The sequence below is a fragment of the Aphelocoma coerulescens genome, chromosome 1, assembly GCF_041296385.1.
Source record: "Aphelocoma coerulescens isolate FSJ_1873_10779 chromosome 1, UR_Acoe_1.0, whole genome shotgun sequence".
Lineage (NCBI taxonomy): Eukaryota > Metazoa > Chordata > Aves > Passeriformes > Corvidae > Aphelocoma > Aphelocoma coerulescens.
In genome coordinates, this window is record NC_091013.1 from 110748126 (window position 1) to 110763866 (window position 15741).

Here is a 15741-nt window from a genome sequence, read left to right on the forward strand (position 1 = left end):
CTATATATGTCATTTTCCAACTCTTTTTCAATGCTAGTGACTTTTGTTTTCATCCTTTAAAAATGTATCCAGCTTTCTGCTAAACTGATTTATGCCACTTGCTTTATTGCTGCCTTAATGCAAACTGTTCCATATTTTAGCCAGCCTTTGGAAACCAGCTTTGCATCTGACTCTATTGTTAGGTCTTGATATATAAAAACCAAGTAACATAATTTAGGAGAGACTGTGGCTGTTAAATGCCATTTTACTGTGTCTTTCAAGCATTTCTTTTTATTTCCTCAAGGACAGCACACGGTCATAGCACAAAACACTGGAATGCCCTTATGTCCTGCAGCACAAATATTCTGGTCCCTTGGGCATGACCAGAGGGAGATACTTTGGCAGGGAAAGAAGTCAGCTGCCTGCCCTCTTCTGCAGCAGATTTACCTTACAAACAGGCTCAGTTCAACAGCAGCTCACATGGGGGATCCCCGCATCCTACTCACTTGTGGCAAGAGGCTCAAAGAATGAAATCCTGAAAAGAAAAATCCTGAAAAGTTTCTTCCACAAATTTGTTCTCGTTTAGCACTTCTCTCAGTTAATTATGCCTCTGCTGCAGTCTTTGAAAAGGCTTCAAGCTTGTGAATAAAAGCATTTTTTATCTCCTCTTTCTTTCCAAACATCCCCACCTACTTTTCCTTCTGTGTTCCTGCCTTCCGTCAAAGAAAGTCCATTTCTCCTCATAAGGTTATTTAAGAGTGAAGAGAATTGGAAAAGCAAATTAAAGAAAACCCTTTTGGCCTAGATTCACTTTGAAAAAAGGCAAGAATAAGCAGTAGAAATCCCACTGATTTCAGAAGGGGCAATTGCTCTGAGTTTAGGCGTATATACTCATACTCTTTCTTGAATCAAACTATATTTAGCAAGATCTCTTTCTTCAGCTTCTGAGATGGAAAAAGTGGATGACACACAGCAAAGAAATAGAATAGTTCTTCTATTTCAGTGTTAAATTAGTGCTGCTGTTATGCTTCTTAGATTTGGATTATTACAACAATATCTCCAGGAAACTCTAATCAGAAGTGATGTCTTGTTTTACTTCATGCTGTATGAAGACATACAGTCTTATGCTTTATTGCTATTAATCCTGCTCTTGCAAGCAGTTCATTATTACAGGTCTTCACAGAAAAATAATCCAAGCGAGCAAAAGTAAGCCTTTTGTTCATAATGGAACATGAAACAAGATGCAGGATTATTTATCCACCCCAAATATTACAACTGCAATGTATAATATAATATTTTCCAATGTAATTCAACACTAGTTAAAAAAAAATTGTCAGTGTACTTTGCATCGTTAGAAATTACTGAATTGCTGGAAGCTAATTAAATTATTGTAGTTCTTTATCTAAACTGATTGAGGTAATGTTGCCATGATTTAAGCTAAAGAAAAGGAAAAAGCACATTTATGTAGGCTTGAAGCAAAAATCTAATCATAGCTTCATTGTTTTGGAAATTGCATGTTCACCTATTTTTATTAAAGTATCTATGATTCATGATCTCTTATTCATAATGAATCTAGACTTTTTATAATTAATACAAACTGACTTAGGAATTTACAAAGAAGCAAGATTTAAATTCATACTGGCTTCTCTGTCCTTGGGATACAACTCTTAGTTTTTTCTTAGGTAAAATTGTCATGCTATAAAGCAAGACAAAAGACAGATACAAATGAGTATGATGTGCATAAATTTATAGCTTGTTTATTCCTATTTCGAGGACTTTATTGGTATTTATTTTGCTTTGTTTTGCTTTTCTAGAAGAGGCACTCGTACCATATAGTAAACCCAACTTCCCATCCCCTGGTGGCCACAGCTCTTCAGGAACATCTTCTTCTAAAGGATCGACTGGACCTAGAAAAGGTGAAGTCTTGCGAGGAGGTCACCAACGCAATGCCAGTGACCTTCTCGATATAGGCTATGTGGGATCAAACAGTCAAGGACAGTTTACTGGTGAATTATGTAAGTTTACCTCTAGCTCCAGTTAAAACTCTCAAATAGATAAAAAGAAAAAAAGATATATAAATCTGCTGTGAAGAGAGTACCAAGTTGTGTGTGATAATCAGATTAAGCTTTATCCAGATCTTTTTGCCTTCAGAGGTGTATTGCATGTGATGACAAACAAATGCTGTCCTTCTGTTCTTTGGTTGGGACCAGTTCACGTCTGTGGAAGGAAGCCATGCCAATGTTAACTACATGGTACATCTCTCTGTGTAATGCTAGTGAAGCATGGGGAAAATTGAGACAAGATTCTAGTAACTTAGAATTTTTCTTGGCAAAGTCTAGTGTGCTTGTCTTGGAAATGCCACTGACAGATTTCCTCAGCCTTCTCCTTAACATCCCTTTGCTTGATGAGCAGTATTCTCCTAGATGGAGGTCCTCTTTTCTTGGTTGTGTAGCCCAATTTTTCAGTTGTATATCTCCACTCTTTTCCTCAGTATCCCAGGACAGGGAGATTTTTTTCCAAATTTGTTTTCTATTATCACTCCGTGTCTGTTAAACTTTGTATAAAACCATGTTGATGCTTCGTACATGCTGGCAGCACCAGATGCCCAAAGGCTTGACTCTGTTGTTTGAAAAAATACATCAAAACCCCAGCATGCTAGGGCATACTGGTGGGTTTAATAAATTTATTAATGGTAATAAAAGCAGTGGAGCTCTTGGCATGTCTGCATCCTCTTGCTGCAGTCAAACCCTCAGCACCTCCTGGCAGTTACTGCCCTGTAGCTGTCAGAGAGCTAATGGTGACCCACGAGCCCTGAAATGTGCAGTCTCAGATATGGTGCTGGTAAGTGCTAAATTTTAGCATCCATCGCTTTTCATCTTAGAAGCGATTAACCCTCTTCTCACAACCTATTGAATATTAATCCTGTGCTGCAGTAATATTGCCATAGGCTTTGTTTTGTGTGGTTTTTTCTCCTTATTACAACCTCTTTCTCTCTCTTTGTTTCTCTCTATAGAGTAGTTGAGAAGACACATTGCAAGCTGCTCTGATGGACCATCAGGTCTGAACTCATGGAAGTGATGACACTAAACAGTGCAATGAACATTTTCTTTATTTATGTACTATTAAAAGAACTGTAAATGCAATGTAAAGACACACAGCCACACATATCCCACAGATACTTTACTTGTGTTCTTCTCTTTAATACACCATCCACCTTAAACTATTCCTTGTCAGGAGTATATAAAAAAAAGAAAGAAAAAAAAAAGTCACCCTCCAGGATGAAAAGGATTTCCTTCTGTATATAATTTCTTTTGTTGCATTGCTATGCAAGCTCACCTTCTTTTTAGCTATGTTCATATTCATGTCTGTTTTTACTGGTCTGTTGTACTATATGTGAATTAATAGGCTGTGGTGCCATATATTAACTTTTAATTGTGTAACTTTTATGTTTAAAGTTTGCACTGCAATTTTATTTGGTGATAAGCACAAAACTCTACTCCTCATGACATGAAGAAAAAAGAGACTGAATGTGTGAAGAAGGTTTACGTCCTGTAAGCTACTTTGGATAACGCTGGATGTAAAGGAGTATGATAGGTGGTTTTCCATTGGGGTGTAGAAATGAGAAAGTGACAGGCAAAACTGATGTCAGTGAAGACATTAGAGACAGATTTAAACCTTTTAAAAGCAAGCAACATAGTTGCTCTTCCTATTTAAGAAGGGGTCAGAAGTTGGAAGTGTGAGATTAATGAGTGAATATGAAAACTAAAGGTAGCATGAGATGGCCTAGACCCTTTCATTAGACTGATACCCTTAGTATCTGCTTTTAGCCATCCCATGCCACTAGGTAAAGGGGAAGAAAAACAAACCTTTCTACAAACAAAAGAACTTAAGGTGTTTCACTAAAGCTGTTTTTATTTTGCAGTTTTAAAAGAATTATTACCGTTAATTTCTCCAGCCCAAAATATAGGAGATTTTCCAGGAGAAAAAAAACATATAAACATAAGGAATACCTAGTAAGAAGATAAGAATGCAAGTTATTATTAAGACATATATTCAGGCTGCTTCCAAAAAATTGAAATGTCAGAGTATCTTATTTCATCTTTCCAATACATGTACAGTAGACAGAGGATAAAGCTGCACCACTGAAATTCATGACATTAATTGTTTTGATGCAGTCTACACAACCCTTTCTGTTCCATACCTGAAGTCTGCAAGAGCTGAAGTTGGATCCACTAAATTTGTAGTAAAATGTTTAGTGATTGGAAGGAAAGCAATGGTCAAATTATTTTTGGCTTGCATTAAGTATATTTCTGGCAATACAATATATCCAAAAAAATTGGATATAAGCAAAAAAAGATCTTTGACCTGTGTTTTAGTGAGTGGCTTCAAACTCTACTATGATGAGGAGATAACGCATGTTTCTACAGTTTTTGAATAAACCAGACTCTGTAAGTGGACATTAATGACAGCATCCTGTCTCTTCATTAATTTTCGTGACTTTGTCCAAGTCTTCTTTACCTCTCAAATCTCAAAGAGTAAATTCTCAAGCTTTTCTTAGAATATTGTATGTGGATAACCCACCCATTACTTTGATGCTTAATTTAAATATTGCATCTTACAGCTTATTTCTGTTAGTTATCTGACCATGAACACAAGTTTCCATTGAATACCCTTTTCATATAACCAGTCTATGTTGTTTTATATATTGCCTTGGAGCTCACCAGTATTAAGAACACTTTTAGTCATGGCAGAATTTTAGGAAAGGAAATTACGATGCTAAATATGTGTTGCTTTTCATTTCATTAACTTGTTCCATGATAAGATAAAACACTACAGCCATCAACTATAACTCAGCACTATTGAATATTGAAAAATGCTAGTTAACTCCCATAAGGTCAAGATGTATTATTTAGCAAGTTACAAACAAAAAAAGTTGAGGAAAAAAAGTATGAATTTATTTACATGTGTGACCAACGAGTATATGTCATTTTCCTGCTTGTTAAAACACTATAGTTAAAAACATTACTTAAAAATATGAAAAAATATTCAAGTAAGATAAAGAATGCAGCATAATTACATATGTATGGTTTTTATTTTGGTATTGCCATATGAAGAGAAGACTATTCAGAGTACAATTCAAATTTAATTCTCTGGAAAATGTTTAACTCAGTCACCAATAGTTGTTTTTTCCCCGTTTAATTCAAAAGCTTGTGCTGAGCTTTGGTGGAACACCTTACTCACTCTGTTCTATTCAAAATTCAGTATCCTTAGAGGTTGATAAAGCCATTCCAATTACTTTCAAATATGTGTTTTATCTCTTCCACTGGAAAGTAAATGTGTGTCAGTATTAAAGCTGTGCAGTACCATGATATTCACTAACTTGTCCATCTGCTTCTGTACATTTTTGTTCATTAATAATTTGCTTACAATATTACATAAGGTGTTGTTGTGTATGGCAAAGTGTCTCCATTATCTTACAGGTGATGTCTCTTCTTTTTTTTTCTCTCTCTTTTCTATACAGTGTACTTCCAATGAACCACAGTACATATTTTTTAAAACGCCATTTAATTTACTATTTTAAAAGAAGTATTCTTCTTTTTTTTTAAAAAAAATGAAAACATTTATTGTGAATAATGTGTTTAAAGAAAAGGGATGTTGTGGCAGCACTTAGAATTGTTTTTTAATTTGTTTTTTTTAAAAAAACTGTCTATTGGCTACAGTTTGTTCACGAAAAAGTATGACCTCTTAATGTGTTTCATTGGTATTGTTAGTGCAGCAAAGTTTAATTGGCATAAGAAGTTGGTTAATAGTACTGTTGAAGTGTGTATTGTATATTTACTGGGGAAAAAATAAAACATATTCACATTTCAAATCTATGTTAAAAGACCTTGAGTAAGGAGTCAATATGTGAAAACCCAAACAGGGAAAATCAGGCAATAATAACATAGACTGAGCTATAATCATCACTGTCCACTTACAGGTGACAAGGAGCATTTTTTACACTTTTTTGAGCTAAGCTACAAGCCAGTGGTAAACATTGCCTGTCCTAGGGGTTTCTGTTTAATGCCCTGTCTATACTGGAATAGTTGTACCAATGTAATTACACTGACACAGCTGTTCCAGTGAATATTCTGTTTGTAGCTGTGCTCTTTCAGTGTGAGGTAAACGCTGCGGGGGCACAGCTTGCTCTGCCTAAAGCCCACAGACCCATGGATGTGTAAATCCTGGTCTGAACCCTCAGACCTGGGGTTTGGTACTGGTGGAGCTACTGCCAACCCAGTCCAGAATACCCCAAAATGTATGGATAGGTGCTAGGTCAATTTTTCTCAATCTTTGCATTGAATACATGCTCAGTTTTAAATGCAGGAGGGCTGAAGGACCAAATAATGCATTTGTTCCATGTGCTTCAGTGGTGTATTGCTGTATGGGCAGCCTCTTCAGTGATGCAAAGAACAGACTTTTTTTTGGTTTTTGGTTTTTTTTTTTATTATTTCTCAAGTCTGTATCCAAGTCAGTAAATCTTTTGAATACCTTTTGGTTGTCACCTGAACAGAAACACCGTTCCTTGGGAAAAGTACAAAAGATAAGGTGCACGGAATGTTTTTAAGTCTATTTATTTAACTATACGCCAGTGCAAAAGGAAGACATGACTGTTAGAAATAATTGTATGCTGGTTTATGCTTGCCTCAGCCCATACATTGCCAGCCATGAGAAGAGGTGTGTACTGAGGCTGAGAAAGAGTCCTCGCAACTGAAAGACGAAAGGGAATAGGGTTGGGGGAGATTTTGGCAGGAACTCTTATTAAAAAAAAAAAAAAAAAAAAATTACAGGCAGCTCCTTTGGCTTGTCAATTTAGCAGTTATGGGGGTTTTTTTTATGGTTAATGGCCTTGTGGAGTTTTAGCAGGGGAGCTAGAAAGAAAAAAGTTGACATTCTTTTGTAAAGATTGGGGGGTACTTGTTTGCTGAGGGGAGGATTTTTTAATTTCATTTTTATTTTTTTAACACATGTTTTGTGTTCCATCTATCTGGAACACATTAGCTAAAAAATAAATTGTTTTTGAAAACCATGTGGGCAACAGACAATTCCTTTAGGAGGCACATTCAAATAGCAGGAAAAAGGGAAAAACTAATATTAAAATAAGGAACACATACTGGTTTAGAATCAGCCAAGTCCACCACAGTTTCACATGCAATTTTGAACGGTATAATAATATGTATAAACTTCATTGCTTTTGGTTTTCATACCAAAACAAATTATCCAAAATCCATAGGAGGCCTAGATCGTCAGGACACTAAATCTGGTGCTTTGTTTTAAATATGTGGTTAATCCAAGCTGGTGAGTCTGGAGAATGCTTGGGGTTGTACAAGGCCCCAGCCCTGGCTGCTCAGACCCCAGGAAGTCTCCAGCAGGGAAGCCCTCATGGCTTTAGGCTCAGCAGGTTTCAGTGGATCCCAGGCATGTCAGAATGCACAGGAAGGTCACTTCTCTGAGGATGGAGTTTTCAGGGCAGGGAAGGTCTTCAATGACTGTGGCACCATTGGTGGTTTGCATTGAGCCCACTTAGTCAGGCACATCTCACATTTTGGGACCATCCTCCCCGATTCTTGTTTCAGTGCTCTCCTGCTGTGGTCTGTGCACTCAGTGCCGATGCTGTTCCCTGGATCTGGGGCTTCTGGCATGGGGGCTGCAAGAGCAGAAGAGCCATGGAGGTACTCTGCATGCACTGAGTGGCTGGATATATGGATAAATGCTTTATTAATTCAGGGGGACCGGGGAACACAGGAGAGCAGTGGCACCAAACATCTGCTCTGCTGTGTCTAGCTTGTTCCCTGTTTCTCTTTAGGACTGAGCTCTTTCCTGCCAGTACTCCTCCATCCAGATTAACAGATACAACTCACAGATATCTCATGGGACCCAGAGGAGATTTAGGGCCATGCCTTCATGCATAGTGGGCTGGTTATTTGGGGAGAAATAGCCCTGAGTTCCACTGCTGGTGTGATGACTAGATTCCTCTCTAGCCTGCCTTTATTTAACTGTGTAGCTACATCCAGGAAGACCCCAGCAGAAAACAAGTTCCTAGAGCAGAGCTCAGCATTGCAGCATCTTTTCTGGTGTGTGACTCCTTATTCAGTCTGTTTTAGACAGTCCTGAGTTCACTGCTGAATTCTCACCACATCCTGAGGAGGCAGGTGGCTTATGCTGACATCTAGGCAAGTGAGGTTGTTCCTCTTGCTTTAGCAGAATGGAAGAAAAAAAAAAAAAAAACAAACAAAAAAAGACACCAAAATTTAAACCTTTTACTTTAATACAAACCTTTAAAACAATGCTCAAAAACCCTAGAAAACAGCATTCCAGATGTACATTTGACAATTTTTTTTTTGTTTCTCTTGGTATTTGTTTTGGCTACCATTGAAATGATTGATTTGTTTTTTTCAGAGCCGTTACTCTGTCCCTGCACCCCCTACCCCCTGCATTTTCCAGTACTTATCTTTCATCTGTAGAGAAGTTATGGTAGAGAATAATGACATTTGTGTACTTACTTTGTTCCAATTTTAAGCAACAAGGTGCACAGTTGCATTCAGTTCAATTGATCAAAGCCAGATGGGCACAAAATGTTTGTGGGGTTTTTTTCCTTAAAAGGCCTGCTACTATTTGTGCTGATATTTGTTCCCCACTTATGCTGATCAGTGCATCTTTTGCCTTCAAGGATGCCATTAGTAATTCTCCTTTGTGTTCAAAAGCAGGAATCCATTGTGCAGCACTTGGAGAGCCACTCGGATGCAGGTAAAGAATATAACAGCTTGAGCAAGTGCTAATTAGAACCAATTAAAGTTAATTGACCTCCTTTGGCAGTAAAATGCATGATAGAACTTGCTCTGTCCTTGCAAAATGGAGATCTTGCCTCTAAGCATAAGAGTGAATCAGGTTTTCATGTATCAGCCCGTAGTAATTACGTGGCTATAACAACCAGGAAGCTGCTTGCTACAATTTGTTCTAATAACTGAGCTCTACTGTATCAGGGCAGTGCAATAAAAGTGAGATTTCTGCTCCAGTCTATTTAAAAACCTAATTTTTACAGAGCAAATGGGCATCCCAAGATACCGATACTAATCTCTAGGAATGAGTTGGCAGAAAAATAGAGTCCCTTTTATAGGTAAGTAATGGTGTGAGCATAAAAAAAGGCAGTTTTACACCTGCTGGTTGGAAATAGCCCTGATGCTCAGAGGTCGCATCTATCCTGGGCAGTGGGGGTGAGCTCTGGCAGGCCTGCATTGGTGTTTTGTATGGGTGAAGGATCTGTCCCCACTTCAGTCGGGCTCCCCCCTGAACCTTGGCATGAGATTGCCTTCTGCAGACTTCTGTTCGAAAAGGGGCACTGGCAGCCATCCAGCTGAGGTTTGTGGTGCTGCAGGACTGCACCACTACCATGGGCACCACTGTGGACATGGTCAGAGGTACCCAAATAAAAGAGAGAGAAAGAGCAGGGGAAAGAATGAAGGGTATGAAACGCAAAACTGTATGAATTCAAAAGCATCAGTGGTGGATGCTGAACTATACATCGCTGTGAAAAGTTGAAAAGCCATTTTTACTAGTCAACCAGAATTGATCCAGTTTCCATGACCATGCTTTGATGACTTTTTGCTTGGCAGGAACTGAATGCGACTGATTTTGCTGCTAACTTGGCCTTACTATGAACAGCAATAAAGGTGTTAGTCAGGTGGGGACTTTGATGTGACCAGTAACATCACTCTCCCTTCAGGGAATGTTCTGTGCTGGCTTGTTAATGAATTTCTTTCCTAATGAATATCATTAAAAATCCTTTGATTAGCTATTTGTGTGAATGCCCTTCCTTTTCCTCTAAGCTGCTACTTGCATGAGTGGCAGCAGGATTTTGCCCTAGGCAGAAAGCACAAAGCTCTATTCCTCACCTCATGAACACAAGTCTGAGGCAAACAGCAACAGGAAAGAGGGTGAAAAAAACATAAGAAAAATAAAAAAAGACCTCACGGATGAGTTGAAGTTATTTTCTACACATGTACAACCTGAGCAGGCACCAGCATTCAGATGGGACTGTCATTAGGGGAAATGAAGAGCAATAGGTGGTGATGGTGAAGCATGCAACAATAATTTACATACACCTCGAGTGCCAACAGGCAGAGAAACAAATAAAGCTATAACATGGGGAAAGGAAATGCCAGAGAATAAATGGACCGCAACAAGCAAACAAAAAATGCCATGTCATAAAATGTAGCAAAAGGGCTGGAAAGCAAAATTAAAAACAAAACAAGGCATTTCAGATTCAGGGCACCTTAATGAGATATTGATGGCACAGAAATTGCCTACTCCTATGCAAGAGAAAAGAAGACTGAGAAACACAAAAACAATTAGGAAACAGATTTGGCCATCTAAGGTTTAATAGAAAGAGATGTGGCATAGCAGAGTACAATTAATCACCAGTTGCCTGAAACACTTTCCCAAGCTACTGCAGACCTGTCTCCCCTGCTCCCAATCTTAAAATGACAGTCACCCAATCCAGTTTGTAGTTAAAATAAACCTCTCTGCCATTCCTTTCCCAGTCCCTCAGATCTTCCAGTGAATTGCAGACACTGATAAGTAAATATTTTTTATTTACTCTGGTGTCACAGGCTTCAAACTATCTTCAGCCTACCCACCCCCTTCTTACTTCTCCTTTCCCACCAGGCATAAACTTGATCTGCATATTTTCCACCTTGTTGTTAGGCACATAATGAGGCTTTTCTATTTTTGTCCTTCTTTGCCCAGAAAGCTGTCTTAGCCACGTCATGCTTAGGGATGTATAAAAGTTCACTTTATATTAGATCTATGTGGGATGTGAGGTTTAAGTTTAAACTAGGTCACTGGGTGCCTTTAGAGCATTTGTAACTAAGGGAGAGCCACTGGCTGATGAGTCCTGATTTGAGTGGCTCAGCCCTGTGTGCAGAGCCTGAGAAACTCCAGGGGAATGATCACAGTTGCAGAGAGATTTCGGCGGTGTGTGACAACCCGGGTGTGCTGTGCCACGCGTGATTCCCTGCCTCAGCGTGCAGGTATTCACAGCAGCACAGAAATGCACCTCAAAACAGCTGAAACAGTAAGTCACTCTGAACAGCAAGCAGATCATGGGCCTGGCAAAATCTGTGGGAAAATTTTAGTATTTTCTTTAATCAAGATGAAGGATCAGTTTCTGTCGTGTATGAGCAGATTTTTGCCCATCAAAGGACTGCCTTTCTACTCTGTGCACCTTGCAGCCCTGGGATGTTCAAACACATTCTGATTTTCTCTACAAGGATGTTTGGGCACATAAAAACCTGTTTCCAAACATGGGGCTTTGAATTCCCTTCCATCACGGTCCATATGTTCTTTTAGATCTTTTGAGGGTTACCCAAATCCCAAGTGTTTTCAAAAGCACTTATGACTAAATAAGAATATTCAAATAACCCTTTCCATATTTTCATATACTTTGCAGTCTCCTCCAGACCCATGAAAGAGAACAGATATGAATTTCAGCTTTTGATTGCTGATATGTTACACTTTGGATTTCATGGAGGGATTTAGGAGGCATGATTTTCATAGAAACTGATGTCAATTAGTTAATTGGAAGCTGACAGTAAAAATACTAGACCTCTGAGATCTGGTAAGTACCCTTGTACTCTAGCTGAGAGTAAAACCTTTCAGTACTTGTACAACTACTTTTTCCTTAATTAATTGGATCACAGAATTACAGCATTTTGTAATATTTCTGGTAGAGTTTTCTGGGTGAAGAAACTTTACTTTGAAACTGAGTTGCTTTGATCAGAAACTCCTGCTTGGACCAATATATGGACTTTTTGTGGGACAAGTGAATCCCACATGCCTTTATAGCAGTAGCAGCACTCTTGGAGAAAAAAAAAAAAATAAAAGAGCAAAATCCAGGTAAACTCAGTACCCTTCAGTGAATACCTGAAGTTTCCTTGATTTTGTTCTCTGCAGGTCACAAACCAGGAAATGTTTGTTTTGGCAGGGATGTCTTGTGCCTGCCCTGGCATCTCTCACCTCACTGGAGACACTCAGAGCTGGAGCAGCCATGGGAGTGGAGGGCAAGGAGAAGAAAAGGAAAGTGAGGGGAGAATAAAAGGACACATAGTATTTCAACAACAGTTTTCAGGACAAAAAATAATTCTTAATTTTTCCAGACAGTTCTGTAGCACATTATGGATCTACTCCTTTTGCCCACAGCCCCTTCTCTCTCTTTAGATTTGGATGAATTTAAATACTCGCTCAGAAAAGAAAATTTCAGAAAAAACCCTTATGTTAAAAACCAAAACACTGTGGGTCTGTTCTCAGTGCAGGCCTCTGACCATCAATATGAGGATGTGTCAGTGAATTGATTATTGTTCGTAAACTGTTCTAGTGCTGACAATAATAATGACAGAATGCTCTTAATTGGTCCCAGGGAACAAAAAAGAGATACAAAATTCTCCCTCTTTTTTTTTTTTTCTTTTTATGGTAAATAGCTGCTTTTTTTTCTCTACTACTCAATATTTTCATTGTAGTCTTAAGGGTGTTTTGAAGCATCTTATGCTGTTCACTTTCTTAAATCCATTTATTAAACTGAATGTTGTTGAGCATGAGGCTGACATTTGGTGATTCTCACGCAGTTTCTAATAGCTGCAGGGTGCTCATTTTTGGAAGCAGTTTTATGAATGTCTTCTCTGCTTTTGCTGGCACATTTCATACCATATAGCTGAAGCTGGAGCTGTCAGGACAGCGTGTCTCCATTTAGCAGACCATTGTTTGTCATCTAACAGATATTCTTGGAGTTTTTTCAACTATAGCATTGTTGCCAATGGTTAAAATTTCAAAGCTTCATAAATGACTGTGCACAGGAAGATGAATCCAGCTGGCAAACTTTCTACTTTTACGATTTTTGTAAAAGTCATCAACAGGGATGCCAATAATTTTCACTCTCTGATGAAGCCTTCATTATGAAGCATCTGAAACCTTGTTGTAATGTGGATGACTTTGACATTATATCTGCAGTTATGTGCTTGCACATCTAGTAGCACTCATGCAATGGGAATTGAGCACCACAAAGAGCCTCTGGAAACAGAGCAACTAAATTTTCCTCTGCATTTATACAGTGAACGGTTCTCTCATGTTATTTACAATGTCTTTGTCAGATTCTTTTTATTTTAATTCCCAGGTATATAAAACCTGGCAAATGTCAGCACTTGTAACTATCAGCTCTCAATAAACATGATCTACAGGGATGTGAGTCATGTAGGACATGGAAAAGAGTAGGTCACTCCATAATGAACAACTGCAAAGGAAGGACAAGTTAGCTCAAGACACCTTCTGTGTTTGTCAGGTTTAATTCAAGGTTTTGTCTGTGCACAGATTCAGAAACACTTGTCACAGGTGGTCAAGACATGCGAAGAACAACTACAGTGAATAATAAGGTTGTTGTTCTATAATGGCATCATAACACCTGAAGCAGCCATGGTAGCTGTTGTTTCATCATTCTTCAGCACTGATGTTTTCATTCTGAAATGAAATTGTTACAACTTTGACCTGTTAGTGGATTCTGTGATATTGAGGAAATGTTAATAACTTTTTTCCCTCTGTTCCTCTTCTTTTTTTTTTTTTTTTATTTTTGCCTTCTACTCCCCTGCAATACACTCAGGTTCATCTTACTTGAGGTGCAGCCAATTATCAGCACAATCCTGCTGATAAAGCACTCCTGGATGGCTGCACTGGAAAAAGAAACCAACAAAAATAACAATTGGCCAGTACTGCTGAAAGAAGCTGTATCTCCTGTTTCTCTTTATAGAACTTGAACTTTTGTCAATTTTCACATCTCTCCAGAAAGGAATTTCTTATTCAGAAAAACAAATAAAGTTTTCCTTCAGAGAAATAATGTAATCTAGGCATTAATTCACTGCCAGACAGGATGTGATCCTTATCCTTTCATACACTTTTACCAGCATCTTGCCTCCAGCAGTCCCAAACAATAAGTACGGTTTACTCAGAGTGCAAAGTCTGTCTCATGCTGCTCATACAAGCCACCTGGACCTTCCTTATTCATGTAATTCACTTTTCACACCACTATTCTTAAATTTATTATTTCCTGCAGTCTGGACTGTAGCATTTGTAATGTATTCTGGCTTCAGTATTCTTAATTTTCTTACCCTTGGTTTTCCTTATTTTTTTTTTTTGTCAAAGATATGATTTTGTTCTTTGATCCCCCTCTACAGATTGTACATGACTTCTTTGCTGTTTGCTTAAGGAAAATCAGAGCCTAATGTTCACGCAGAGCAGGCTAATTTACAGGTTGCCTGCACCTGTGTATCTGTTAGGATACCTGTTGCCACTTTTACAGGTGTATCTGGTATGTGTACAGATGTTCCTTCCTTAGGTAACTCATGTGATGTGAAAAATCCTGGCCAAATAAAATTCTGACTTTGAGAAGCTTTTTCACATTTCCTTGACAAGCCTATCTCCTTTTGTGATATGTTATATTTGCTAAGTGCAACACAGCTCTGAAGAGTTTCATATTTTCTCCTCCAAAATTTTCCTTCAAGTAAAAAAGTTATACCTGGAAATTCAATAAAAAGCTTCAGCCACTCTGAGCATGCATCCACATAGCCCATAAGGGATTTGGGATGGCTTGAGTTCAACACAGCTAGTTAGGGAGAGACAGAACATGGCCAGCATCCTCACTCAGCTGTGGTCATAAATCATCATACAACCTGGCACTGACAAATTGATCTTGGCCTAGAGCATCCAGGAGCTTTGTGAGAAACCTGTCCAGAGCAGGGGCTAAAACATTAACAGCAGGCATCATGGGATATGCTTTCAAATTTCTGTATGGAGGAGATGTAAACAATAGGCAAATTTCCAGGAAAATCTATTGAAATTTTTAATTCACCTTCAATTACTTTTCCTTGAATTTTCTTTCAGTTCAGTTGCTGTCTTTGTTGTCCAAATGAGCGTGAGCAAGATGGATCTCGGGTGATAATCAGGCTCATCTGTCAGCACTCATATGAGAAAAATAGCAGGCCCACTGCAGTTTAGTGCACCAAACATGGCTGTTAAAGGGTAGCCAGCTCATCAAACTTTGCTGAAAATGATGAGGCTTTTGGGTGGCAGTTTAGGCTGCTGGTAGTTGGAAAACTGTTCTAATCTGGCTCTGAGGCTAAGTAGCTGTCACATATGGTAAATCTCCACAGAGACTGAAAATAAGCTGAGAATTAATGAGCTGCTAATATCAAGACTGATGTCGCTTGAATATCTCCTTTTTTTCCCAGAGATTTTTCCTTATCCCTTCTCTCCCCCTCCCCAATCTTACGCTTTCCTTTATACAAATTCCTTATCTCCCAAGCAGCCATTGCAGCACTTTTCTGTTCATGTGCCTGTGTGTGTACAATAGAGCTTAACCTGAATGGTACAAGGAGGCATTTTGGTATCTTAATCTACCAGCGAGTGATTGGCACAACTGGAGGGCTGGGGGGCCACAGCCCCAGTAAGCTATTCTGTGAGAAAATGCCATCAACTTTGTCCATAACAACACATTTCTTATTAATTAGTGTCATTGAAATGCTGCTATCTGAACATTTGAATTTTTCTGCCAGCTGCTAATCTTTGTCTCTCCACTTTAGCTTTCCCCCAGATTCTTTATTACATCTTCCAGTCTTCTCTTCTATGGGAGTTTTTCCTTCTTTTTCTAACTTCATGTTTTTGTTTTTGCCATTCTGCCTCCCC

The 15741-nt window shown here is 38.6% G+C and overlaps 1 protein-coding gene across 4 annotated transcripts in view; it reads left to right on the forward strand.

Moving 5' to 3' along the window:
- ROBO2 (roundabout guidance receptor 2) overlaps nt 1-6023 on the forward strand; it is a 435570-nt gene extending 429547 nt beyond the window's left edge. For all 4 annotated transcript variants that reach the window (XM_069024393.1, XM_069024409.1, XM_069024402.1 and 1 more), the window contains 2 exons: nt 1794-1895; nt 2993-6023. In XM_069024393.1, the coding sequence (XP_068880494.1) occupies nt 1794-1895; nt 2993-2997 (107 nt within the window). In that variant the 3' untranslated portion in view covers nt 2998-6023. The remainder of the gene's footprint in view (nt 1-1793; nt 1896-2992) is intronic.
- Nucleotides 6024-15741: the final 9718 nt, after the last annotated feature.